The sequence below is a fragment of the Schistocerca nitens genome, chromosome 2 (assembly GCF_023898315.1).
Source record: "Schistocerca nitens isolate TAMUIC-IGC-003100 chromosome 2, iqSchNite1.1, whole genome shotgun sequence".
Lineage (NCBI taxonomy): Eukaryota > Metazoa > Arthropoda > Insecta > Orthoptera > Acrididae > Schistocerca > Schistocerca nitens.
The window spans coordinates 414,741,899-414,769,306 of record NC_064615.1 but is presented as its reverse complement, the minus strand read 5'-3'; the positions used below and the strand labels follow the sequence as shown (position 1 = coordinate 414,769,306).

The 27,408-nt window shown below is 39.1% G+C and overlaps 1 protein-coding gene across 1 annotated transcript in view; it reads left to right on the top strand.

Moving 5' to 3' along the window:
* Nucleotides 1-27,408, top strand: part of LOC126236279 (serine/threonine-protein kinase ATR) — a 391,469-nt gene that overhangs the window by 115,590 nt on the left and 248,471 nt on the right. Inside the window, exons 12-13 of the mRNA XM_049945439.1 lie at nt 11,864-12,155; nt 18,847-19,299. Of these exons, the coding sequence (XP_049801396.1) occupies nt 11,864-12,155; nt 18,847-19,299 (745 nt within the window). The remainder of the gene's footprint in view (nt 1-11,863; nt 12,156-18,846; nt 19,300-27,408) is intronic.

The window sequence follows — 27,408 nt, the reverse complement described above, 5'->3', positions numbered from 1 at the left end:
GTTAGTATCTTTTTCTCATACAAGTAGAAACTGAACAAGATTCTAGTTCTATTTCCCATGACAAAAAGGGGTATTTTAAAGTTGTTGTATAAAAACTTTCTGACAATCACAGAGGAACATAAAAAGATTAGCAACAAGCTGATACTTTGAGCATCTGGCATAAAGTGCTTCCCTTTTAGACAAAGAAAAAGTAAATTTCAGGCCATGAAATGAGCAGTAGTGAGGGTAATACTAACAAAGTATGAACTTCTACATTATCACTCATGGAATTAATGTAATTAGATCAAACTCTCAGTTTTTTACATTTCATTTAGACCCCCTGAAATCTTTAAAAGGTATTTCGGAGAATCTTTTCAATGATATTAGAACTCGCATCAAGACTGTAAATGCTACAAATACTAAAGAAATTTTTATGTAGGAAAGGGGGTCAGTAACTCTAGCTACGTCACTCTAAGAAGAGTTTTGGTGTGGTGGGTGATGGGAGTGGCTGAGGATTCATTGAAAACATAAACAAATTTAAACCATTTCAAATTCAATTACATGTAACATTTATGTGATTTCTAACTCTGCATGTTACGCCTCGTGATGAAACATGTGCTGTATCATTGTGAGAGATACAGAGGTGAGTGAGCATGCCGGGACTTCACTCAGTTCACTGCTACTAGCGTCATGCCATCATAACGGGCCTGTGTGAGGCATACGAAGTATTGTGTTATAATCTAAGAATGAAATTAAAAATTAAAGTAGTTTGCAAGGTCCTAATGGGCTCATTCGCGTCTCAGAATTATCTAATGAATATGTTTTGCTAAATATATTATTTTAAGAAAAAAATAAGTGGTGCTAAATAATGAAGCTAGAAAGCTAAAAATTGTTCAGAATGTGTGAATATATGTCACAACCGAAACTTACAAGTTTAACTTAATCGGACCAATATTTTGGTCAAAATCGGCATTTTTACGAAAAATTGAAGGTTCTAAATATCAGACTGAGGAAGATGAAAATTCCTATGTATCCTCAGTTAGATATAAAACCACGAAATATGTAACATAAGTAAGCTACCTCAGTTGGTTTTCAGGTTCCTTACTGAAAACTAAATTCATAATAGATTAAATTCATAATAGATTAAGTGTCATTTGTAATTGTTAGAGAAATTTCTCATTATAGCACTTGATTATGTTGATGAAATAATACAACTGTAGCAAGTTTCAAGACTTCACTGTAAATATCAATCATTACAAGGAGTCTAAAAGAGGCAGTTCAGAGGTCATATTCTACTGTTGGTTCTGTTCTAAAAATTCTAACTGGCAAATTTTAAATGCAGGTGAGCTAAACCTTTTTCTGTAACTCAATCCAACTTCATTCATATAAAAATTAAGAAGATTATAATTTGTTAAATGACAGAGTTATTAATTAACACATCTGAGAAAGGGGCCATTTAGATTCTGCTACCTTTGCCTAGAGCAGTTGATAGCAGATGTTCCATTCAACCGTCCACTGTGCCCATGTATAAATACAGCCCGAGAGGCAGTAAGAAGAGACACTTTGCACCAAGATATCAATCTGTCAGTGTCAGTTGAATGCTGGCATACGCTGTGCCTCAGACAATGTCAGAGTTAGGCACCTACCTAAAGCGTTTTCAGTCAAAGTAGAAAGTGAACTCGCAAGGACTGTACACTGTCCTGGATTGCTTCGATTTCACGGAAGTGACTGTTTGTATGCCACACCTAATGTTGACAAAACCATGTGGCAAGGGGTGAAGTGGTTTTCCTGGCAAGTGGTGAGATGGTGCTCCTCATTCGTGCCAAGCAAATAACTTTTGATGATTACCAGTCAGGGCGATAGACCGCTTTACTTGTAACTTCCTGTAGAGATCACCTCTGAAATGTTAATAGTGCTTGCTTCTGGTAGGGCTATTATTATTATCATTAGAGATATTATTATATATTGTGCGAGTGAACTTTTACTTGCTGAGTAAATAGCGGGTAGGAACATTTTATTTCGGTGAGCACAATGAGTAATGAGGATTTGCAGACTGAAAATTATGGTCAGCATGTTCTCCATCATTTCTGGCTAGACGTGAAAATAATTTTCATGCTACTTGTAAATGACGAAGATATTAGATAATTATGTGCAACCTCACAGCCTGCTTTTATTTACAAGTATGTAGACACACATAACGCATTCGAAGAAGCTACTCCCATCAGCTACTACACTTAGAGTGAACTAGCAATAAAAATGAATTAGTTGGCAATTAGTTGATTGATAATCATTACCAATACCCACGTTGCTCTCAAAATCCAAGGTTTTCTGTGAAAGTTGTGTAAGTAATTTATGTTTAGAAAGAAGAAATTCAGGCTAACTCATACAGAAAGTAAAGGGGTTGTTCTCATTGATAATTTCATTTAGCTTATTTTGAACTTGAGCTGTTAGCAGGTTTATGGTGAAAGTTCCTTGGGATGATGTAGCCATTGGATATCGTGCATTTTTTTATGGCCCTGTTGACTGTTTTTGAAGAGGTTCGTATTTTGTGGAATAATAAGCATAATTCAACGCTTTTCTGAACACGCAGACACTGTTTAATGCAGTCAACTGCTCACATTCTCCTTAATTGCTAAACCAGTTTTGACTAGAAAGTCATTTTCATAATAGCCAGTAGATACACTTTGGCTTATGTTGTGTCAGAAGTGCGAGAAATCTTTATTTATGTGAGGCTGCTATTGAAACACTCAGTAATGTGCTCACTGTTGCTTTGTGCCAGTGGTAAATAAGAAGTGGGAGTATCTGTGGCCTGAGGTGCAAAATAAAAACTAAGGCTGATGGAGCATACAGTTATTCCATGGCAGAAATTATTCCATTATTAGTCATGTAGATGGAAAGAAGTGACTTTGATGCATCTGAAAATAGGTTGCTGTCCTCTTGACACATGAGCACTTCTTCGGTGGAAGGAACCACTAATGCCTAGTGCCTGTGGCATACCAGTGTTGGTGCAACAAATTTACTTGATTGCATTTTATATTATACTGGAAGATAGTAGTTTTTATTGATAATGATTTTAAATAACGATAAAATGAGTGTAGAAAAGGTTTTAAACTTCCTTGTATATCGTCAAGACTCCTGCCTGAGTTATTGGGTAGGTTATTTTAACGTATCTCAACATAGTTGCTTCATCCTTTTCTAGTTAGTGATCAACTCAGTTATCATTATCTATATTATAGTTCTGCAATTTTGACTGTGTGCCCATTACTGATTTTAATGCATATTTTGAAAGTGAGACAAAGGTTTTTGTTTGAGCACCTTCAGCACCCATGTATAGAACTGTCAGTCTGTTTTTACTTGTTCTCACAGTGGCTGGCTCTTTCCTGGATTTCCTTAATGTTCAAACATCAACAGGTACCAAGGAATATCTTTTAATGCTCTTTAAAACTAACTCTCATTTTATTAATATTTTATGTCATGACAGTATTATAGTTTTATTTAAGAGTATTGAGTAGACTTGAACATGCCTGTAGATGCGCACAGTCCCGTGTGTGATTTTTATTATTGATTGTAATAGTATCTTGCCTGCATTGGTGCAGCCACAGTCTTTCAAATCTCTGTGTGTGCATGGGTCATTGTCCCAGGAAGATTACTTATGAGAAAACACTCTGAGGAATTATGAGGTCATATTAAATAGCTCACACAGGTAGCATGGGTACAGTTTACTATGGGTGGTATTACAGGGCTCAGCATTGGTAACTCCTGTCCTTGCTGTTTATAAATGAACTTTCATTTTACACTAATAAAGCAGAAATAATACCCATAGCTGATGATGCAACCATCATAATTAGTACGGACAGTAGAAGGAACAATTAATGAAATATTCTGAAACATTACTGATTAATTATATCATTTAGAATAAAACATATTTTATTCAGTTTTGTATAAGGCATGATATATAATCATCAATAACAATAGAGCACAGGGGAAATGAAATATATGAAACAGTATGATCCAAATTTCTTGACATGCATACTCATCGAAACTTGAATTAAAACTTACGTGTTAGAGTGCTGCTTGAGTTCAGTGACATGTGCTCTGTATGTGAGTGCTGACTGTGAGGATTAAAGGGACAAAAGGTTAGCGTAGCTTGCTTTCACACCGAGAGAGAGAGAGAGAGAGAGAGAGAGAGAGAGAGAACGGGCTTTCAGCCAGTTGTTCAATTCATCACACGATATTTTGTCCGGGCAACTGCCAGTCACCTACAGATGAGCCACCAAAGACTGATGAAGAGTTGCTCTGTTCTGCAATGTACAGTGTGCTCTGAGTATTCCGTGCATGCAGCAAAGTCAGGTTGATAGATGGACCACACTTCTGTCAGCACCACCCTTGTTTGTGGACCACGGAACTCGGCTGTCCTCTGTATTACCATCTGCGGTGGCCATTGGCACAGTGTCATCTTCAAGTAGAACAGATCATGGAGATGAGGAGATTCCATGCATTGTCCAACTGGTAGCCACTATTGTGGTTCATCAGATTTTCCACCAGCCTTATTTTACAGATTATTTAATAATAGAGTCCAAAAAAGATGATGTGGTCAGAATCATAGTTCTGTCGTACACCAATGAATGTCCAGTGGAAACGCAGTGTTTGACAATAGTGGACGTGCTTGGTTGCACAAGGCGAGTGCAGTGTTTATTTTCAGAACAACTACGCTTGTGGTCTGTCCAATGTAAGCCATGCTAAATTGACAAGGTATTTTGTGAATTTTGGCTTTCTGCAATGACAGACCGTCCTTTGCTGATCCCGAAAGGTCTGCAATCTTACATGGTGGACAGAAAATCATCTTCACCTGGAATTTACAGAGGATTCTTGCTATTTTAAGCAAAATGTTGAGAAAGAGAGCAACATGTCTGCAAAATCAATAGCTTTTCTTTCTGTCATGGGCAATGTTTCATTTAAAATAGCAAGAGTCCTCTGTAAATTCAAGGTGAAAGTGATTTTCTGTTCAGCATCTAAGATTGCAGACCTTTCAGGATCAATGAAGGACAACTTGTTATTGTGGGGGCCGGAATTTACAAAATACCCTGTCAATGTGGTAGGGCTTACATAGGACAGACCACATGCACTATGAAAGAACGCTGCACTGAAAATAAACTCTGCACTCACCTTTTGCGACCAAGCAAGTCCACTATTGTTGAACACTGTATTTCCTCTGGACATTCCATGGAGTTTGATAGAACTATGATTCTGACCACAGCAACATATTTTAAAGAAACTGTAAAAATATGCCTGCCAGAAAATCTGATGTACAATGATAATGGCTACCAGTTAGGCAGTGCAAGGAACCCTATCATCTCCATGATTTGTTCTACTCAAAGACGACGGAGTGAACCAATGGCTGCAACAAATGACTCCACCAGCAAGACTGCTGCTGCCAGGTAGTGTGGTCCATCTATCAACCTGATTTTGATGCATGTGCAGAATACTTGCAGTGCATTATGTTTTCTGAATCAGAGCAGCTCGTTATCAGTCTTTGATGGCTGACCTGAGGATGAATGGCAGGTGCCCACTTGAAGGATCGTGTGATGAATTAAACGATGTCTGACTGCAAGCCCAAAATTTGAACATTCAGTTCAGTGGGAAAATTTTAAAACTCACAAAATATCTAATGTCCATCCTTGATCCTCTCATAGGCAACTGTTGAAAACTAGTTGTACTAATGACAGCCTAACAATACATTTAGTCTCTTATGAAGTTTATCATGAAGAACCAGTCATAATTAATAAACAATATGGCATTCATAAATATAACAGAAGGAATAAAAATAAGCTTTGCTTTTCACAGTCTTTCCTTATCTATGCACTTTAAAGGAGCAAAGTGTGCAGCCATAAAAAACTGGACTGCTTCCACTGTGAATTGGAGGTTTTGATAGGTAGTAAAAACAGTTTTAAAAACAATTGAAATAATTTCTATTTGATAATCCATTTTGTTATATTGTAGAATTTATGTATAGGTGGTATCTGTAAATACTGAGGTTAAATTAAAGGTTAAACTAAAAACCCTGTTGTGTAAATAGTCAAATGCACCCTTATTTTGACTGACAAAAGGTATAATAGTAATATGCAGTCACAGTTTACATCATAGAAAGTTATCCAAATATTGTCCACAAAACACATAAATAAGTAAATTAATTAAAATTGTAAAACCGTATGGAATTTCTGGGAAAAAGATCAGTGTTACACTGGTTGATCAGATGCATCATGCCAGAATACCTGTCTTGTTTGCCTGGTTGTATGTTGGCAAACATTATTATGAATCAACAAGGCTCTTGGACTAAGGATTCTGTGCCTCTTTATGTGAATACTTTGTTATGGTTTCCAGAATTGGTAGGTGTATGTCTAGTAATGGGCTGATGATTTCTTATTCATAAAGTGAAAGTTTCCCATAAACCTCTACTGCAGCTACTCTGACAGGTCACCATTGGCGAGGGATGCTTGCACACACGAGGAATGCTTGCACAGTGCACTCTTCCACATGGTCATTTTGATGACTTTGAAAAATAATTTGCACCAGTTAATGCTGCACCTGCTTGCTAATGACATGGAGACCATGTGCTAGACAGAGCTATTGTTCAATTTCAGTGGCCGTTACATTGTTGGTACTCGTTGGTACTCAAAAACACTATGAGAGACATAACTCTGCAGTTGGCATCAGAAGTAATTTAAGATATTATTTTCAGATATTTCAGCAGCAATATTGAATGTTCTGGAACTTGTGTAACTGACACAGACAGATGTAGAACATAGTAACTAAACGTTTCACTTGCTTGCATATATGTACACATTGATGCTACATTTAACTCCTGATACATAGGAGGCCCTGTACAGTACTGGTTATATACTGTTTGTCATTTAATGTGTCAGTATTATTTACAATGATATCTGTTACCTCGTGTGATTTATTAGAGTTGAGAAATACATCTTCATTTTTTGGTTCAGTGGAAGAAAATGTGTTCATAGAAGTTAAAATATAATTTTACAGGTAGAACCCAAACCATACCAACAATATTTTTGAAGTTGTTTGGTGCTATTTCCTCACAATTTTGAAATAAGAATCTTGGTTTCTGGTTGACTGGTACAGAATAATTGCATTTTATGCAATTTTTTTTATGCTCATATGTCTTTTAATTTGTTTTGTACTGAAAATATCTGCACAACAGTGCACATGTTGACAATATGTGCTGTGTGTCTTGTTTCGAAACAAACTTGTTCCATTAACTCATGGTACTAGCTGTTGTCAACAGTAATGCCTAATTTACTCTTTGTCCTCAAGTTTGCATTCAGTACTGCTAATTACTGTCTTCGAATTGTTTTTCTGCTAGTGTTAGTTGTACATCAAAAAGAAGACACGGCTGTATGGGTAGGTGTACTGATGAAGAGTTGACTGATAAGCATCTCGTGTATGGGTTCACAGAGTGCAATGGAAGAATTGCGTGATGACACTTTGCTGAGCTGTTCCTACAGTGGTGGCAGCCACATTGTAGTACTTTCCATCTGGGAGTAGTTGCATTACTCTGTTTTTTGTGTTGTTCATTTTGATGACTGTGTGTTACAAGACTCTGTCTGTTGTGAAGGTATTGTTGTAAAAAAGAAGATAATTGGTGTAATAAACCAAATAAATCATAATTACATTATTATGCTGTGACGAGCCATTAGAGATAAAACAAAATACTCATTAAATGTCCCTGAACATTTCCTACTTTTGTCTGTGGAGTTCAAATTCAACCTGTATATGTAAAGCTGCATTTCACTGTTGATCAAAATTACGTTTTTTCCCTGTGAGTAATATCTTTGTCACTTAGACCTAGAGCTTTCACAGTGCGTAGTAGGAAGATAAATATTTATATGTAAATCTGTATTTTTGCTTTATAAAGTTCCAGAATAAATTAAAGTGAGCAAGTTTTACCCTTTGGGGTGCCACAATCTATAAAAATGAGCAAATATTTATATGGTTGTGTAATTTGAAGAAGTTGCATCTTGCAGTGTAAAAATTAGTGTTATAGTTGATGAAACCGAACTTCGTTCCTTTTGCGACCAAGCTTTTGAAGAATAGTAATGCATGTATGAAGATTAGGTGATGCCTCTTTGAATTTGAAAATCTTGCTCTGTCAAGAACATAAGGGTGGCTCATTTTGTTTACTATAACAGAAGTTCCAAATCCTTGGTGATAAAAAGAACAGAGAAAGGAAATAAAAGTAGAATGAAGTAATGCGTCCAAAGGAAGTGGTAGTTGAATCTGTCTCAGGTGTCACATACTTTGATTAAAGCCATATACCATAAATTAAGATTCAAACAATGGAAAATCCAAGATGGAATGTAACAATATTTTGTGAAGTTCTACTGACCATATAGCGGAGATTCTGAGTCGCATATAGGCACCACAAAAAGACTGTCACAATATAAGCTTTTGGCCATCAAGGCGTTTGTCGAAAATAGATGACACACACACACACACACACACACACACACACACACACACACACACACACACAAACTGCAGCCTCTGGCAGCTGATAAATTAAGATTCAATAGATTCTTCTTTTATCACAATTTTCTGGGGTATGAGTCAGAAATTTGTACAGATTAAATATATGTGTCCACTTCTACATTTGAGGCTAATGGAGTCTTACTGTCATGTGGAGCACCTGGGTTTGGATTCCAAATTGCTAAGAAGTTTCCTTCGTGAGGAACTTCGTGCTTTTCTACTTGTGAGGAAAATTGAGTACTACTAGAAAGTAAAATAGGAACTTCAATGAAGAAACACAAGCATTAGCATTCAGGAGAGTGATATTTTATGGATATACAATGATACCACAGCCAAATGCTGACACAGTGGTCAGGGAGGTAATGACAGTGGCACGTAAAGTGCCCTCCGCCACACACTGTTGGGTGGCTTGCGGAGTATAAATGTACATGTAGATGTAGATGTAGATTTTGCCATGTGGGCTTCATTGCAGAGTTTAGTTTTGTTTATATAGGTGTGGTACATGTCAGATTTTTCAAAGATCCTCCTGATAACACTAATTTTGTCTCAATGAAATGATACTCTTTCAAAAATTGTGTAAGAATCAACTCTGGCAGTTTTGTATCCAAATTATGTACTCTTCCCCCATCATAAATTGCTTAGGTAGTACATTTTTAAAGTTCAGGGAAAGCATTTATTAAAATGTTTGATGAATAATAATGTAAAAAAAGATGTACTCATCTTTTTGTTTGTTCTTAATACAGTGCTCGTTGTTTTGCTATGAGATGATTTCAAGTCTCAGGTTTTTTACTGACAAAGTGAAGATGAATTTCATGATAGCACATACTTAATTTCACATTTTAACTTGCCATAACAGTAAAAATATGCCATACAGCATTTTAGCATCAAGGAGAGCTTTTTACTCATTCCATTCATGCCTTTATGAGACATAAAAGGTATTGTAGATACACAAAAACAGAGACTAATACACATAATGGCTGCTAACTTCTGGCTATATGGCACATACTCAGTTGAACTTATTAAAATGTGAGCTTCTAGTATGTTCTAGAATCATATAATTAATTTGGATGTTTTTGTATTATTAACAGTTTTATGTAAACTTACATTTTTTCACTCATGTGGAAATCAATTTTTCACTCTAGCAGAAATCGGAGGAATAAAATAAAGGTAAAAATTAATTTGTAAAGTTTCAAAATGGTAAGTTTGGGATTCTAAAGGATGCCACATGTAAGGACAGTACATACATTGACGGAAAAAAAGAAGAAAACAGACAACACCAAAAAATAATCAGTGCAGAGTAATGAAATTTTGGGAATACATTTGTCTAGGTAAAAATCAAACTATGGAAACTCCAAGTTGGAATATCAACAATGTAGGAAAAGACAGAGTGCTACTTACTGTAAAGAAAACACGTCAGGTTGCAGACAGGCACAATTGAAAGACACTTACATAAAGCATTCAGCCACAGCCTTCATCAGTAAAAGAGGAGAACACACAACATTCACACAAACAAGCAATCCCACATCACGCACACATGACCACCAACTCCAGCATCTCGGACCAGAATGCAACTATCATGTGAGATGCCAGCAGCTGTTTGGAGGGGGTGGGGAAGGGAAAGGGGTGAGGAGAGAGACGAACACTGTATGGTGGAGTATGCAAGGACTAGATTGCCAACAGGCGGAGCATCTGGAGGCTGTGGTGATTCCTACAGACATTGAATGATGAAAGGGGGTAATCTGCCATGTGTCACATTGAAAAAATTATTTGATGCATGGTGTTGACCACTGGGAAAGTAAACTGATCAATTAAGTGATTTGTAAATTATTTACAAACGTGTGTGTGTGTGTGTGTGTGTGTGTGTGTGTGTGTGTGTGATGAAATTTAAAATAAAAGAAATATACTACGATAATGTAAAACAATCTAGCAAAAGCGTATGAGGTCTGTTCAGAAAATCCCAGAACTTCATGCACAGAACTTTTCTTTGCATATCTTTTACTTATTGCGCATGGTTTTCTTGAAAATACTCTCCTCCAAAATTGGTACACCACACGCAGTGCCATTTCCACTTCCTGAAACAGTCTTGGTACACCTCTTGCTGGATCACTCAAAATGCCATCTGTGAATTTTCTTTTATCTCATCAATCGTTGCAACTCTTTGTCCTTTCAACAGGATTTTCAACTTTGTAAATAAAAAACGTCTGCAGGGGGCCGGTCAGGAGAGTATGGAGGATGAGGCAGCACAGTGATTTCGTTTCTTGTGCAGTAGTCATGCACCAACAGGGATGAATGTGTGGGTGCATTATTGTGATGCAAGAGCCATGAATTGTCTCGTTACTTTTCAGCCCATTTCCTTTACATGTTTTCTTGCAGGTGTGCAACATGTCGCAATAGTACCATCAATTAACAGTTTGTCTCTGTGGTATGAATTCATGGTGAACTAATTCTTCAAAGTCAAATAAAACTGTCAGCATGGCTTTGACATTGGACCTGGCTTGGCCTGACGAGCTTTTTTTGGTCTTGGAGAACCTTTTCTGACCCATTGTGAAGATGGAACCTGGGTCTCACATCATTACTATAGAGCCATGTCACATCACCAGTTATGATTCTCTTTGGGAACATCTTGTACTCATTTGTGTGATCCAAAAGCTCTTCACAGATTGCTAGGCAAAGACCTTTCTGGTCTTGACTCATGAGCCGTGGCACTAATTTGGTGGCAACACGATACATTCCAAGAAGCTGTGTTAAGTTTTCATGACATGATCCAGCTGAGAAGTTCCATTCTTCTGCAATCTCTCAGTCAGTAAGTCTTTAACTGGCATGCAAAATTTTGTTGACGTTCCTGACATCAGTGTCGTCAGTAGAGGCGAAGGGCGTCCTGAGAATGGGTCATCTTTAATTTCCATCTGGCCACTTTAAAACCATGTAAACCATTCTTAACACTGAGTACAGCTTAAGCACTCATCACTGTAGGCTTCCTGCACCATTTGGTGTGCCACTGTAAAGGTTTTCTTGAGTTTCAAGCAAAATGTAATGCAGACTTGTTGCTGACTCTGCAATCTTGAAAATCGCAAACTGTGCGACACAATGCTGTACTCAATACAGCACTGAACAATAACTATCAGACATACAATAATTAAACTTCCGGCAGTTTCACCTTAAACACAGGCATGTGTGGCGATGCCAACTGCATTTTGCTCCAACACGCCTTTGGTGCAAAATTATGAATGTTCCGAAAGTTTTTGAACAGACCTCGTATGTAGAAGTGCCTTTGTAGTACATTGTCCTACTGTGAGAAAACAAACTTTAGGTTACTGAACTTAATTCTTTTGTGTCACAGGTCCACATGTGATTGATACATGCATCCGATTTTTGGCACCTCTAAAACAGTCAGAAGATGAAGAATGGCGTGTAAAACTTATTTCTCAGCTTATTGCCGAAGGTGGAGAACATGCTGTGACAGCCGTGCAAATTATTCCTTTGCTGCTGACGGCTTTTGAATCATCGAAAGCAGAGGAAATTGTGCTCCAGCTTCTAGTACCAGCACGCAATCAGGCATCATTACATGTCCACCTTCTTGGGGTTGTACCAGATATTCTTTGTGCCCTTACGGAACATTGTATTATTAAGAGGTGAAAAACTTGTGTTGCTGTCCTATAGATAATCCAGTGTTAGCAATAATAAGACTACCTATTTTTAAGGGAGAAATTGTGTTATGGGATTCTCTCTCTCTCCGAAATTAGCATATTTGAGGACAGTTAGTCACTTTTAATATGTACACATATATAGGATGTTTGAAAAAGAACTCCCTAGTTTTAAATGACATACACTATTCTAGTTTGTGGTGTTTGATTCATCAACTCTCCAATTTTGGATCCCCTGCAGTTGGCAGGTCTGCTTGACCTTGAGACGGCACTAGTGGTGTTTTTCCCCTCTGTTCCCTCAGTTCAGTCCAGGCGGGTGTGCAGCTCTGTGCAGGGCAACTCAGCAACAATATGTACTCCACAAAGCCCAGACTTAACCCCACTGGACTTTTTCTTTTGGGGCCACATAAAAAAATGTTGTGTAGATCAGAGACATCAATCATTTATGGGAAAGAATCATCGTGGTGGTTGGGACAGTTACATGTGAAATGTTGGTGAATACGTGCCGAGAAGTGGAATATTGCCTTGACGTGTGGAATATTGCCTTGACGTGCGCAGGGCAACAAATGGCTCCTACATTGATGTCTACTAACATTAAACAAAACTTGAAGGAATTATCTTTCACGATATGTACTCATTGATGTAATTTTTCATTAGTTTCCCCATAAATTTATACTTAAAACTAGGAAGTTCTTTTTCAAACACCTCGTATTCTACAAACCGCCAATATGACATAGTGGACCATAAGCATTAATTTCCCACTATTCTATTCATGTATGATATGTTCACGGCTATTTTTTAAACAAATATATTTGAATATTATAAACAAAAGTCATGAAAAATTATGAAGTTCTATGGCAGGCTGTTCCAGCTCAACCAGCCAAACAGCGGTGGGAAAACAGGTGCATGGGAGGCAGTAAGGAAGCTGGGCTGTAGCCAATGTTTCTTCACTGACCTTCCATGGGCAGGGGTGGGCAAATGACTCGCACATATGGCAGAATGTGGTGAGAACGCAATGTAATACAACTGCCTGCAGTTAGCCTACCAACCTGTGCCTATGCTACTATGCTAGCTGTGGATTTTTACACAACATGGTGCAGAGTTGGAACAGCCTATTCTATAGTATTAATTTTTTAGTTAACTAGCTTCCGTCTTACAATGTCATCATTAGAAAATTTGATGTTCTACAGTACTAATTTGTGTAGTTAACTGGTTTTCATTTTAAAAGATGTACGTCAGTCAGTTAGTGACTGATGGTGCCGTTGTAAGCCGAAAACTGCTTAAATAAATGTATTAGTACTGTAGAACATCCACTTTGTTGTGCTTTTCATTTACAAGTATGAAGTTACTCTGTCAAACAGCAACAGAAGAATTATTTATCATAATGTAAGTTAATGTATCTTAAATATTCTGGTTTCTTTAATGTGTAATTTCATAATGTTGAACTTCACAGCACGAGGATAAGAACGGCAGATTGCGTTCAAACACTTCACAGAGCCTACGAATCCAATTTGAAGAGTTACACTCATAAGCCTGCTCTGTTCTTCACGTTAGTTATCAGCTGCAAAGTGTGTGTTGTCTTTTACCTGGTTTTAAACCCACCTCATTTGTCTTCTGTATTAAGACATAGTTTTTTCACTGTGCTTGTTGATAATTGTAGTGACTATTTTGTCTTTGTAAAGGGGAGGTTGATAGGTTTTTAGCTGGGGTCTGAGTGATGTGCCCTTCATTGTTAACCTTCTCCAACTTATCCTCCCCAAGGAAGGAAATATGAGTTCCAAAAGCTAGGAAGCATATCACCTTTACTTCTATATGTGTCTATTGACAGCATTACACACTTCGCTTCCTGAATGCAGGTGCTAGCCAGCCGTTCTGTCTCTTTATTTATTAGCTTGTATCCATCTTTGTGACACTGTTTATAGGTCCCCTGTCTCCCCATTGGAATGCAAATATTTTGTGCCTAGACTGTGTGGTTTCTATGAAATATCGTTTGTTCATTTAAAAATAAATCATATTAATCTGTCTGAGATTCTGCCAATATCTGTAAATGTTTTTATTACTATCTTCCTCTTCTTCTCCTCCTCTCTCTCTCTCTCTCTCTCTCTCTCTCTCTCTCTCTCACGCGCACTACTACTGAGTACTACTGTTTGTATGTTCTCCAGTATTTGGTGAATTGTTCTGTATTTAGATTCCAAACTTGCTTGTTGTAGGATGTTGTTCCTCTTGTAATTCACATAATGAATTATTTAGCTTCTTCCTGTGACACATTTATTTTTGTTGGTCATTTTTGGGCTACTGAGAGGGTAAATTTTAGGTTCAAAGAGCTGAAGCTACATTAAATGTAATTTTGTTTGTCTGATAGGTAATGACTTCAACATATGTTTATTTTAGTTTAATATATTTTTATTTGAATTTCACTTTTCTTTTGTTTTATACTTTATGTGGAGAAGTGGTCACTAACTACAAAATACTACTGATGTTATTGTAGAATTGATCCATATACGTAGCATTTTAAGATAAGGTTAAGATATCAGCGTACCTTTTTAAAGAAAAATGGGGAAGTGGCATTACTCCCTTTGTCAGAAAATTTCCAGGGCAGTTTTTGAAATAGCCCCCTTGGCTATCTATACACAGTTGCCAGTCCAGTGTTTCTGGAGGTCTTGGAGGCAGGCAGAGAAATTTTCAACTGTGATGCTTGTAAATTCATTTGTCACAGTCCATTGAATGTCTGTGATATCTTGATGACGTTTTCCTTTGAGTCACCTTTTCACTCGTGGAAACAAGAAAAACTTTCAAGGCAAGAGGTTGGGTGAATATGCCAGATGTGGGATGGCAATAACAGAATACCTGGCCAGATACTCAGTAACATGTAGCAGTATGGGGTCTTGCAGTAAGATCCCATCCTGAGAATGTCACAATGAGGGCAGTGTTGTTGAATTGATTGTTGCAAACATTTCAAGACTTCAATGTAAAGAGTTTGATTCGCTGGTTGGCCTGGAGGAATATACTTATGGTGAACTAACCCTTTACTATCAAAGACTGTGATCAACATTGTCTTTGTTCTCGAAGGCTGTCATTTGACTGTCTTGGAGCTTTGTTATCCAGAACTGTATCCAGTCTGACTCTATCCAGTAGTTCAGCAGAAATTCTTCACCTTTCCTCTTTCTGTTTTATCTGTTAATGTGTGATAGATGAGATTTGCTTTAAGTTTCCGTTTCCCAAAATCTTTGTGTAAAACCTTATGATACACGTTAAAATTCAAATTAAGTTCTTCTGGTATCACACATACATTTACATGACGGTCTTCTTGCAGTAACTGCCTTATACGCTCCACGTTTGCATCAGCATGTGCTGCAGATGTGTGGCCAGCTCTGGGTTAATATTGCATTGGATCTCTTCCCTCATGAAACCTTTTGTGCCACTCGAAGACGTGACTTCTTTAATCATTGTCCACATTTTGTTAGTTATTTTCTCGAGCTTCACACAGTAGCTAATGTTCACTCCTTGCTCACAATCAGCATCTAGTGTGTCACCGTAACTAATGTACTAAGAACCCAAAGAGTTTGTTGCTAAGCGTAGCCCTGCCACCTGGTGTGTTTGCACGGAAACATGTCAAAGGTCATTTTAGAGACACATGCATACCAGGTAACATAAAAGCATTTGTTCCTTTTTTGTATTGGAAGGTCAGAAATTAAAAAAAAAAATACTGTTCTGGAACTTTCCTGACAAAGGGAGTGATGTGTCCTGTGTCAGTGGAACATTTTGTACACTATGCAGAGAAAATTCTACGTACATGTATTTGAATGCTTATCAGTGAACTATAGGTTGGACAGAATAGAGATTCTTGAAATACTGCTATTAGAAAAATAATGGATCCAATGCAAGTTACAGATTTACTTAAGTCTGATAGTGGTTGGTGTTTGGTCACATACTGAAACATTAATTTTTTGAGGCGTTCATAATGACAAAAATATTAAATTTAATATTATTTCCTCTTAGAGAACTACATATAAAATTTTTTAATCTTCCTACAGACAAACTGGGATCATGCAACAACCTCAGTTCCTCTTCTTTCTTTGTTGTTTTCTATTTAGCTGTACTACATCTTCTCGAAATGTTGTCTTTTCCTATGTTCTTTTCATATAATTCCTGATGTCTTTCTTTTGTTGTGTGCTGAAAGCCTTCTAAATTTAGTATTTTATTCTTAAAGTGTTTCTTTGTATTATTTCCAATTCTTTGCTGATGTTTCTGTACAGTTTTTTTCTTATTTCTGCAATCCATGCTGTTTTTAACTTCTTTTTCCAGATATACGGAAATATTTGTTTTGTTAGCATATTACATTCATTCAGTAGAAGTGTCCAGTTCTGATGATTTCTGTATATTGCAGAACATTTCCTTATCACTTCTCATTTTCAACAATCTTTAATTTGTATTGCATCCATTATTTCTCTACTACTGCATATTTCAAGTATATGCACCCTGTCCTGCTTGTAGTTCTTGTTAAGCATTCACACGTCTATAAATCTTTTCCTCTTACCAATGTGTTACAGTACTTTAGTCATGTACTTCTAGACACATTTTTATTGATGTAGATATTTTAAGTTAAACTGTATACTCTTTCTAATTTTTTTTAACTCTGCATTTATTACTATTTCTTCTAGTTCATACTGGTGTATGGTTTCTCCAACATGTCTGAGTCTGCGATCTCATTCTGTTGTAAATATTTATGTTTCATATATTTAGGCGCATTCCTATATTTCTTCTGAATTATGCTTTTTCAGCCTAGTTTATGAGACCTGTTGTGTTGACAATTCTTTCTGGAGGATTTATTTCAGAAAATGTTTGTGCCAGATTTACTGAAATTGTTGCAAAATTGTCTACAAAAGTTGGGCAGTTTATTTATTTTTTACTGTGTATAATTTTGGCTTCAAGTCACAAGTGTGACTGTCAATGTGTTTCCCTAAGGCAGTATTTGTGGTCTCTCTCTCTCTCTCTCTCTCTCTCTCTCTCTCTCTCTCTCTCTCTGTGTGTGTGTGTGTGTGTGTGTGTGTGTGTGTGTGTGTGTGTGTAGCTTGACAAAGGATTTATATTGACAAGTAGCTAGTTTTCTTTGTCTTTTGTGTGTACCTGTCAGTAACTCAACACTTCTTCTATTCAGTGAGTGTGCACCTTACTCCTCAATAAATGATTGACTTTGTGTCAAAACTTTCCACACTGTATTATACCATTTTCATCTTCAGAACAAATTCTTGTTCAGGATACACTTTAAGTATATTTTGAAAATTTTGTTAAAAATTTCTGGTATTATTTTTGGTGAAAGTTTATTTTATTTTTGTAAGCTTAGATTTTTCGCAGGTTCTTTTGAAGTCTCTCCATTTATGAGCTTTTTTTTCTAGTTCTTTTTCACACTTCTACTTCAACACAGTTATTTTTTTACTCATCATAAATCACAATGTTTTCTGTGTTCCTTTAGAAATTTGTTCTTGGGATTTGATCTGACTGTCCTTATTAGCTGTTTCAGTTTCTCTTCTAAATTGTTTTATGCTTTCTTTTGCAGTATTGGGAATTTAAATTCAGTGTTAGATAATGGTACTCCCTTTTGAATTTAAACTTCAGAAGGCATTTCAGCATATTCCAGTTCTTCTTCACCACAAGTACAGGGTTTGTCCAGAGACCTTGGTCTGTAGACATTACAAGACTTAAAGGTAGATTCCTCATCTGATTTTCTATCCAGGGTAGTGCTGTGCTTATGTAAACTTTCTGTTTTGTGATCTGAAATTGTAAATTGTAGAGAACATGAACTCTAAGATCATTATCCCTGAATTTCTAAAATAAGACCATGTTGTTAGCTTGGAATAATACCAAATCAGCTGCCTCTAATGTTTGGAACAAATGATACTGAGATCAACTACCGCCACCACCGCCACCACCACCACCTCCACCACCACCACCACCACCACCACCACCACCACCACCTGGAACCATCATGCCCTTCCATTCATTTTAGCCCTGGATAATAGGCTGCCACTGTTGGCAGCTCTATCAATCCTATGTCCACGTTCTCAGCTTTCACTGTCTTTAAGATATTTGTCTTAATTTTGGCAAGGGGCTCCTAAATGGCACTATCAGATATTTTTTTTGTTGAGAGATATAGTTTTCTGTCACTCCTCATTTATTCTGGCTTCTGGCAGGCAACCTTGGATTCCTTAGGACCCAGGTTGATGAAATTAGTAAAGTTTTTGTTATTATTTTTATTTTTCCATGAATTTGATTTGCATTGATGAACTGTGGCCATGGATTAATTAGCTGAGAGCACTGAAATAAACTTGGGAGCATTCATAAAACAGATTATGAAGATGAAAACTGGTGATCCTTGACACAACCATGGTGGTTTTCTTGCACCCTAATGGCCATTATTCAAACACCGCTTGTATCTGTTCAGTCAGAGTATGTCGGTCTCATTTTTTTCCTTCCTCATCTTAATGTAACATACACTACTATTTACTGCCAATTTATTTTGTGGGAACAAATTGATGATGCTGTTTCCCTCTGCATATGAAATGTTTCTCTCTTTTGTGTATCATAGTTCCCTTTAAATTTAGAAGGAACTACACAGAATTATATACACACATTTGTGGTAAAACCTAACATACTAAAAAGAGCATTTGTTTCATCACAGGAAATTAACTGGGAATCAACTGGACTTGCAACTTGTGTGTACTGACTGCCAGTCAAAAGATGGGCCTCAGGTGCAACTGTCTTTGAACAGTGATACCACGGAATTTCTGGCAGGATTAACAACATTGGCAGTGGAATCAAGTACATCACCTATGAAACGTGCTGCTGCTATGTTTTTACCATCGCTTGCAAGACATTTTCCAGTGGCATTTTCTCATCCAAAAGGCCTTCCTTTCAGTCAGTGGCTTACCATGCTGTCCGATCCAGATAGCAGTGTGCGCTCAGCATTTTCAAAGCATGTTCACCATTTAATAATTGGCCAGCGTAAGGAGTGTCAGCAAGAGCTCCTGTCTGAGCTTTCCCAGCATATCATGGCTGCAGTACGGAAAGCTCTTCACACCAAAAACAAGCCTTTGCAAGAGTCACTTATCTTCACTCTGAAGACACTTGGATGGTTAGTAGGAGTAGTATTACATTTTTTTTTTAATTGTTTGATTTTTGGCTGTCAAAAGTTGTGAGCTGTATTAAGTGTACATCATTTTCTGCAGTTACTCTTAATGAATGTATAGTTGGTAGTAAATCTGAAGCAAAATGTGTTCATGTTTTTAGCAAGGAACTGGCTTCCTAGTAGTTCCCTGAGGCGTAGTTGCATCTTTTGATTAGCTTCATTTTCTTATATGGGGGAATTGCAGACAGGAAGAAATGTCCTTATGAAATATGTATCCATTACTGTAACTTACTCAGTAAAAAAGGAGTTATATTGTTTGTTTCCAGTGTATGGTATTTAATTCTTGTTTTCCTTGACATTATCAAAATATTTTGAAGTAATCTGTGTTTACATAAGAAAATTGTTACAAGCTTCAGATACATCTGTGTATTATCCAATCTCCTGGTTTCCCACCTCCGGAAAGGCAACTCACTCACCCTTCACAACCTTTCCAGCAAACCTCAACCTCCTCTCATTGCACACAAACCCAGTCTCTCCCATCTACTCAATCTCCCACTTCCAGCTCCACTCCCTCCAAAACCTCAAAATTCCAGTCAACACAATCTGGAACCACAACACCCTAATTCAGTAGTTAACCTTTCCGCCAAACCTCTCTCCCAATCCGAAACCTCTGTCCTATCCAAAGGCCTCACCTTCAGCCCCACTCCCAGATTCAACCAAACAGCCCTCGTCAAAGATTTACTGTCCTACTCTCGTACTCTCTCCTGGAAATATCACTTTGCCACGAAGAAAAATGATCCTAATCCTACTCCTAATGATCCAACTCCCCAGGACACTATCCAAATTGAACCCTGCCTGGAACAGTTCCGTCCTCCGTCGCAGCGGGACCCACCTCCTCTTCCTCAAAATCACCCTCTCCAAACCTTCCAGGAATTTCTGACTTCCAGCCTTGCATCTCAATCCTTTTTAAAAAACCTTAATCCTACTCCCAACATCACCACTGCTGAAGCCCAGGCTATCCGTGATCTGAAGGCTGACCGATCCATCGTCATTCTTCCGGCGGACAAGGGTTCCACGACCGTGGTACTTGATCGTCGGGAGTATGTGGCTGAGGGACTGTGTCAGCTTTCAGACAACACCACATACAAAGTTTGCCAAGGTAATCCCATTCCCGATGTCCAGGCGGAGCTTCAAGGAATCCTCAGAACCTTAGGCCCCCTGCAAAACCTTTCACCTGACTCCATCAACCTCCTGACCCCACCGACACCCCGCACCCCTACCTTCTACCTTCTTCCTAAAATTCACAAACCCAGTCATTCCGGCCGCCCCATTGTAGCTGGTTACCAAGCCCCCACAGAACGTATCTCTGCCTACGTAGATCAACACCTTCAACCCATTACATGCAGTCTCCCATCCTTCATCAAAGACACCAACCACTTTCTCGAATGCCTGGAATCCTTACCCAATCTGTTACCCCCGGAAACCATCCTTGTAACCATTGATGCCACTTCCTTATACACAAATATTCCGCACGTCCAGGGCCTCGCTGCGATGGAGCATTTCCTTTCACGCCGATCACCTGCCACCCTACCTAAAACCTCTTTCCTCATTACCTTAGCCAGCTTCATCCTGACCCACAACTTCTTCACTTTTGAAGGCCAGACATACCAACAATTAAAGGGAACAGCCATGGGTACCAGGATGGCCCCCTCGTACGCCAACCTATTCATGGGTCGCTTAGAGGAAGCCTTCTTGGTTACCCAGGCCTGCCAACCCAAAGTTTGGTACAGATTTATTGATGACATCTTCATGATCTGGACTCACAGTGAAGAAGAACTCCAGAATTTCCTCTCCAACCTCAACTCCTTTGGTTCCATCAGATTCACCTGGTCCTACTCCAAATCCCACGCCACTTTCCTTGACGTTGACCTCCATCTGTCCAATGGTCAGCTTCACACGTCCGTCCACATCAAACCCACCAACAAGCAACAGTACCTCCATTATGACAGCTGCCACCCATTCCACATCAAACGGTCCCTTCCCTAGAGCCTAGGTCTTTGTGGCAAACGAATCTGCTCCAGCCCGGAATCCCTGAACCATTACACCAACAACCTGACAACAGCTTTCGCATCCCATAACTACCCTCCCGACCTGGTACGGAAGCAAATAACCAGAGCCACTTCCTCATCCCCTCAAACCCAGAACCTCCCACAGAAGAACCACAAAAGTGCCCCACTTGTGACAGGATACTTTCCGGGACTGGACCAGACTCTGAAAGTGGCTCTCCAGCAGGGATACGACTTCGTCAAATCCTGCCCTGAAATGAGATCCATCCTTCATGAAATCCTCCCCACTCCACCAAGAGTGTCTTTCCGCCATCCACCTAACCTTCGTAACCTGTTAGTTCATCCCTATGAAATCCCCAAACCACCTTCCCTACCCTCTGGCTCCTATCCTTGTTACCGCCCCCGGTGTAAAACCTGTCCCATGCACCCTCCCACCACCACCTACTCCAGTCCTGTAACCTGGAAGGTGTACACGATCAAAGGCAGAGCCACGTGTGAAAGCACCCACGTGATTTACCAACTGACCTGCCTACACTGTGATGCATTCTATGTGGGAATGACCAGCAACAAACTGTCCATTCGCATGAATGGACACAGGCAGACAGTGTTTGTTGGTAATGAGGCTCACCCTATGGCTAAACATGCCTTGGTGCATGGTGTAATGGATCTGGGAGTTGTTATTTTTTTTTTTACTGTATTTGTCGATACCAAATTGTAAATGTTTTTTTATACTTTTTGTCAGAATTTATCGTAATTTGCCTTATTATATGTTAATTTACTTATGTTTTTGAGAGTGAAAGCATATTGATTACTATTAGTAAATGTATCGAAGAATAGCAAAGAGACTGATTACAAGTGGAAGCTTGTGTGTTGTGTAAAATATCTTTGACGCTGGAGTCGTCTTTGACTATAGTCAGTCGGCAGCTAACTCTTGGTGTGTGTTGATGGAAGAACAATGTGAAGGTCACCGTCATAAATAATTTTGGATTATGTTACTATTAGTTTTTGTATTAACCATAAAAAAAGAAACTACATTTGAAGAAATGGTATTTGAAACACCAAAATGAGGCAAACACGTTGAACCACGTCTTTTCTGCAGCCGACAAAGATGCATTGTGGAATCATACTTAGACAACTGAAGCCAAGACTAATATCGCCTTGCAAACGTCTAACGGAAAAGGTACTGTCACGAAATATGGCAAATTTAAGTAAATAAAAAATAGTGACCATATTTTCAACTTGTGCCTTAGCCGGGATACAATATTTCAACGGCCAGCACATCTTGGCACAGTGTTACACCGTCCGGGTTATCTGGATACTTCCCACCAACACCCCAACCTATCCGAACTCCGGAGATGGGAACTTGCTCTTTCAATATATCCTCTCTTCCCGTTACCCACCAGGCCTCAATCTCCGCTAATTTCAAGTTGCCGCCACTCATACCCCACCTGTCATTCAACAACATCTTTGCCTCTGCACTTCCGCCTCGACTTACATCTCTGCCCAAACTCTTTGTCTTTAAATATGTCTGCTTGTGTCTGTATATGTGTGGATGGATATGTGTGTGTGTGCGCGAGTGTATACCCGTCCTTTTTTCCCCCCTAAGGTAAGTCTTTCCGCTCCCGGGATTGGAATGACTCCTTACCCTCTCCCTTAAAACCCACATCCTTTCGTCTTTCCCTCTCCTTCCCTCTTACCTGATGAGGCAACAGTTTGTTGCGAAAGCTTGAATTTTGTGTGTATGTTTGTGTTTGTTTGTGTGTCTATCGACCTGCCAGCGCTTTCGTTTGGTAAGTCACATCATCTTTGTTTTTAGATATATTTTTCCCACGTGGAATGTTTCCCTCTATTATATTATTATCATAGTCAATACTACACTGTTGGATCTTAATTCACCATTTTATTAACTGTTAGATTCACAACATTTGAATTTTGCACTAAATAATATGATGATAGTTTTGGTATGGGACAAATATACAGAACCGAAGACAGGCAGCTACTAACCACCAGATGAGTGGTTAGTGTCACACGGGCACGCTTAAAATTGTATAAACAACACTAACCTTTGAGCTAGCTTAAAGTACTCTCTCTCACGTGGGTAAACATCCCCCCCCCCCCCTTTTCCACACACACACACACACACACACACACTTGCTCACCTCCAGGGCCACTCCTCTCTGACCACTGACTTGGCATTTTTTCTCATAACTCCAGCACTCCCATCACCACTGCTGACTTTCTCTGCTTCTTGTGCTTTTGGCTGTGGTGAATGAAAGTCTTCAGTATGCTCCTCTTCTAAGCAAAAAAGCAGGGCCTTGATTTACGATGCATCAGGTAAAGAATGTTTGGCTGCTTAACTTCAACATTTATGAGAGGTTCCCATAAAAACTGCTGTTCCACTACGCAAACTGAATGTGTTTGTCCATCAGCACCTCAGTCTTGAAGAAGAACTGGAAGAGGAGAAACTAAAGGTGCCGGCACACCTGCAGGAAGCGGATTCCATTTCTGCATAAATCCTCAGGAAATATAGCTTCAAATGTGTGATGTGCCCATTGACATAGACAGTCAACTTTCTTGTAATCTAAAGGACAGTTTAGGATTATGGAAGACAGGCATCTACAGTATTCCTTGTGAATGTGTGGTATACATTGATCAAATGAAAGTAAAATAGAGTGTCATTGTGTGGAACACAAAGCAACAAGTGGTTGGAAGAAACCAGTGAATGTGCAGTATCTGAGCACTGTCTGGAGCACAAGCAGTCCACTAATTATTACGAGACAAAAATGTTGGCTCAACCTCCCACATTGTGGGGGAGTGTCAACATGAAGGCAGTGCAGAACAAGTTGGGGGAAGCCCTTATCAACATAGACCCTGGCTACCAACTCAGTACATCTTGGCGACCTATGCTTAAGTTACAGAAGGAGCAATGTTATCTGCATACACATGCAGCAGATTGCTATTCTGTAAGTGGTTCCAGCATTTCCTCAGCACCTGTTCAACTGGCAGATGTAACAAAAAATTCCAATGGTTCTGCTGCAAAATGACCCAGGGGAAGGGGACATTACAGAGCACATAAATGTCAAGTGTCATCTATGTGGGCAAACTGTGTACAGATTGATTCTGAATAGAGACCATCCATGAGAAGAAGATGTCAGATGGAACATCATAAACAGGAGCATGGGGAGGCCAGGTGAGGGAATAGAGGGACATCATGAAGGAAAGGGCAGCTCACTTACCAGATCACATCAGATGTTTCTGACGATGACGACAAGGTAAGTTGCTGAAATATTTTACCAATCAGACATTAAAATTTAACAATGATAACAATCAATTATTGATAAAATTATTTAATTAGATAGATAAAAAATCTGCTCACCAAGTGACATCAGAACACCCACACAAAAGACTGTTGTGACTGGTAGGCTTTTGGAGCCAGTGGCTCCTCCTTCAGGCTCCTTTCCCGTCAATCGTTGTGCCTGAAGAAGGATCCTCTGGCTCCGGAAGCTTGCAGTCACAACAGTCTTTTATGTGTGTGTTCTGCTGCTGCTTGGTGAGTTAGATTTTTTATCTATCTAATTAGACATTAAAATTTGGCAGAGTGCCAGAGAACACTTTAGTCTGTGTTTCAGTACTTCTCTTATTGTCCTTTGTCACTTGTATTTTGAGAACATCAACTGTATCTTGTGTCATGGGTTTCTCTGCTTCTCATTGAGATCTGAAATTAATGGTATCATACCCAAATCCTTACGTAAAAAATGGTGTTACGCTGACCAATTAGCCTATGCAACTTGTAGTCCACCTGAAACATGGCATTATATTGATTATTCATCCAGTACAATTTGTAGTCCACCCGAAACATGACATTATGTTGATTGTTCAGCCTATGCAGTTTGTAGTCCGCTCTTATGCCACTCCTGTTATCAAACCTGTTTCGCCTGTGGACTATTTCCCTTGTGGATAGCCTGGGTGAAATCTGTTACACACAACCACCTACCATTTTCTATTGCAGCCTTGGCCTGGGCATTCTGTAGCCAATCAAAGACGCATGTGAAAGCAGTCACACTATTTGCCAGTTGTGCTACACTATTGTGCATTATTCTTTCTGAGTATGACAACTAAACAGCTAAAAGACTGACATCTTTCCTGGTGACAATTGTGAAAGAAAAAATACCAGGTATTATAGTTAATGTTTATACCAAGTAGCATTATATTTCAATACCAGACCATGACACCATCAGCTGATGTGCTGTAATGAGGTCATATTTCATTTCTAATTCCATATATAGAAAGTAAATGGATGCAGCACCTATTTAAAGAGTTCTTCACAGGTGTATGAAACTTTTGTGTGATAAGCTGCAGTGATTTTCCAACAGGTATATTAACTAAAGGTTGATAAAATGCTGAAACTGCCCTGAAGATGTAATTCTTTGCAAACATTGTATGAAGTCAGTGGAGCAATTGCACATTTTGTGTACAAGATGCTGGAGAACAGCTGTAGTATTACTCTTGTCGGCTGCAAGGGAGACAAGTTTGCTTTCTCCTGTAGGTGCATTGAGTGCTTGTCTCTCACTTCCTGAAATGTTCAGTTTATCAGGTCAAGCGTTTGTCAAAATTTGACCAGTTCCTTTATATATTATTCCAGCACTGCTGGAGAGAGAGAGAGGGAGGGAGTGAGGGGGGGGGCGGATGACGACTTGTTTGATGATGCTCATTACATTTGAGATCGTTGAGTTTCTGGGAGTGGTAGTAAAGTTACATTATTTGTGAAGCACATGTATTATATCTTCATCAAATTCCTGTTTGATGAGAGGAGTTTGTGTTTCCTTCTTTTAGATCTCACTACTTCCTGCCAACTTGCTCTGCATACATGATGTGATCAAAAGTATCCGGACACCCCCAAAAACATATGTTTTTCTTATTAGGTGCATTGTGCTGCCACCTGCTGCCAGGTACTCCATATCAGGGACCTCAGTAGCCATTGGACATTGTGAGAGAGCAAAATGGGGTGCTCCGAGGAACTCACGGACTTTGAACGTGGTCAGGTGATTGGGTGTCACTTGTGTCATATGTCCGTGTGCGAAATTTCCACACTCCTAAACATCCCTAGGTCCACTGTTTCTGAAGGGAAAATGTGAAGGAACACGTACAGCACAAAAGCATACAAGCCGGCCTCGTCTGTTGACTGACAGAGACCGCTGACAGTTGAAGAGGGTCGTGGTGTGTAATAGGCAGACATCTATCCAGACCATCACACAGGAATTCTAAATTGTATCAGGATCCACTGCAAGTACTTTGACAGTTAGGTGGGAGGTGAGAAAAGTTGGATCTCATGATTGAGCGACTGCTCATAAGCCACATATGATGCCGGTAAATGCGAAACGACACCTCGCTTGGTGTAAGGAGTGTAAACATTAAACGATTGAACAGTAGTAAAATGTTGTGTGGAGTGATGAATCATGGTACACAATGTGGCAAATCGATGGCTGGGTATGGGTATGGCGAATGCCCGGTGAACGTCATTTGCCAGTGTATGTAGTGTCAACAGTAAAATTCAGAGGTGGTGGTGTTATGGTGTGGTCATGTTTGTCATGGAGGAGGCTTGCAACCATTGTTGCATGGCCATGGACTGGCCTGCACAGAGTCCTGATCTGAACCCTATAGAACACCTTTGGGATGTTTTGGAATGCCAACTTTGTGCCAGGCCTCACCGACTACAATCGATACCTCCCCTCAGTGCAGCACTCTGTGAAGAATGGGCTGCCATTCCCCAAGAAACCTTACAGCACCTGATTGAACATATGCTTGTGACAGTGGAAGCTGTCAACTACGCTAAGAGTTGGCCAACACCATATCGAATTCCAGCATTACGGATGGAGAGTGTCACGAACTTGTAAGTCATTTTCAGCCAGGTGTCCGGATACTTTTGATCACATAGTGTATCTTCGTCCATTTGGCTCTCCTTTGTGTGTGTGTGTGTGTGTGTGTGTGTGTGTGTGTGTGTGTGTAGGCACTCACGCCTGCATTCGTGCATGTGTGCGTACATGCACAT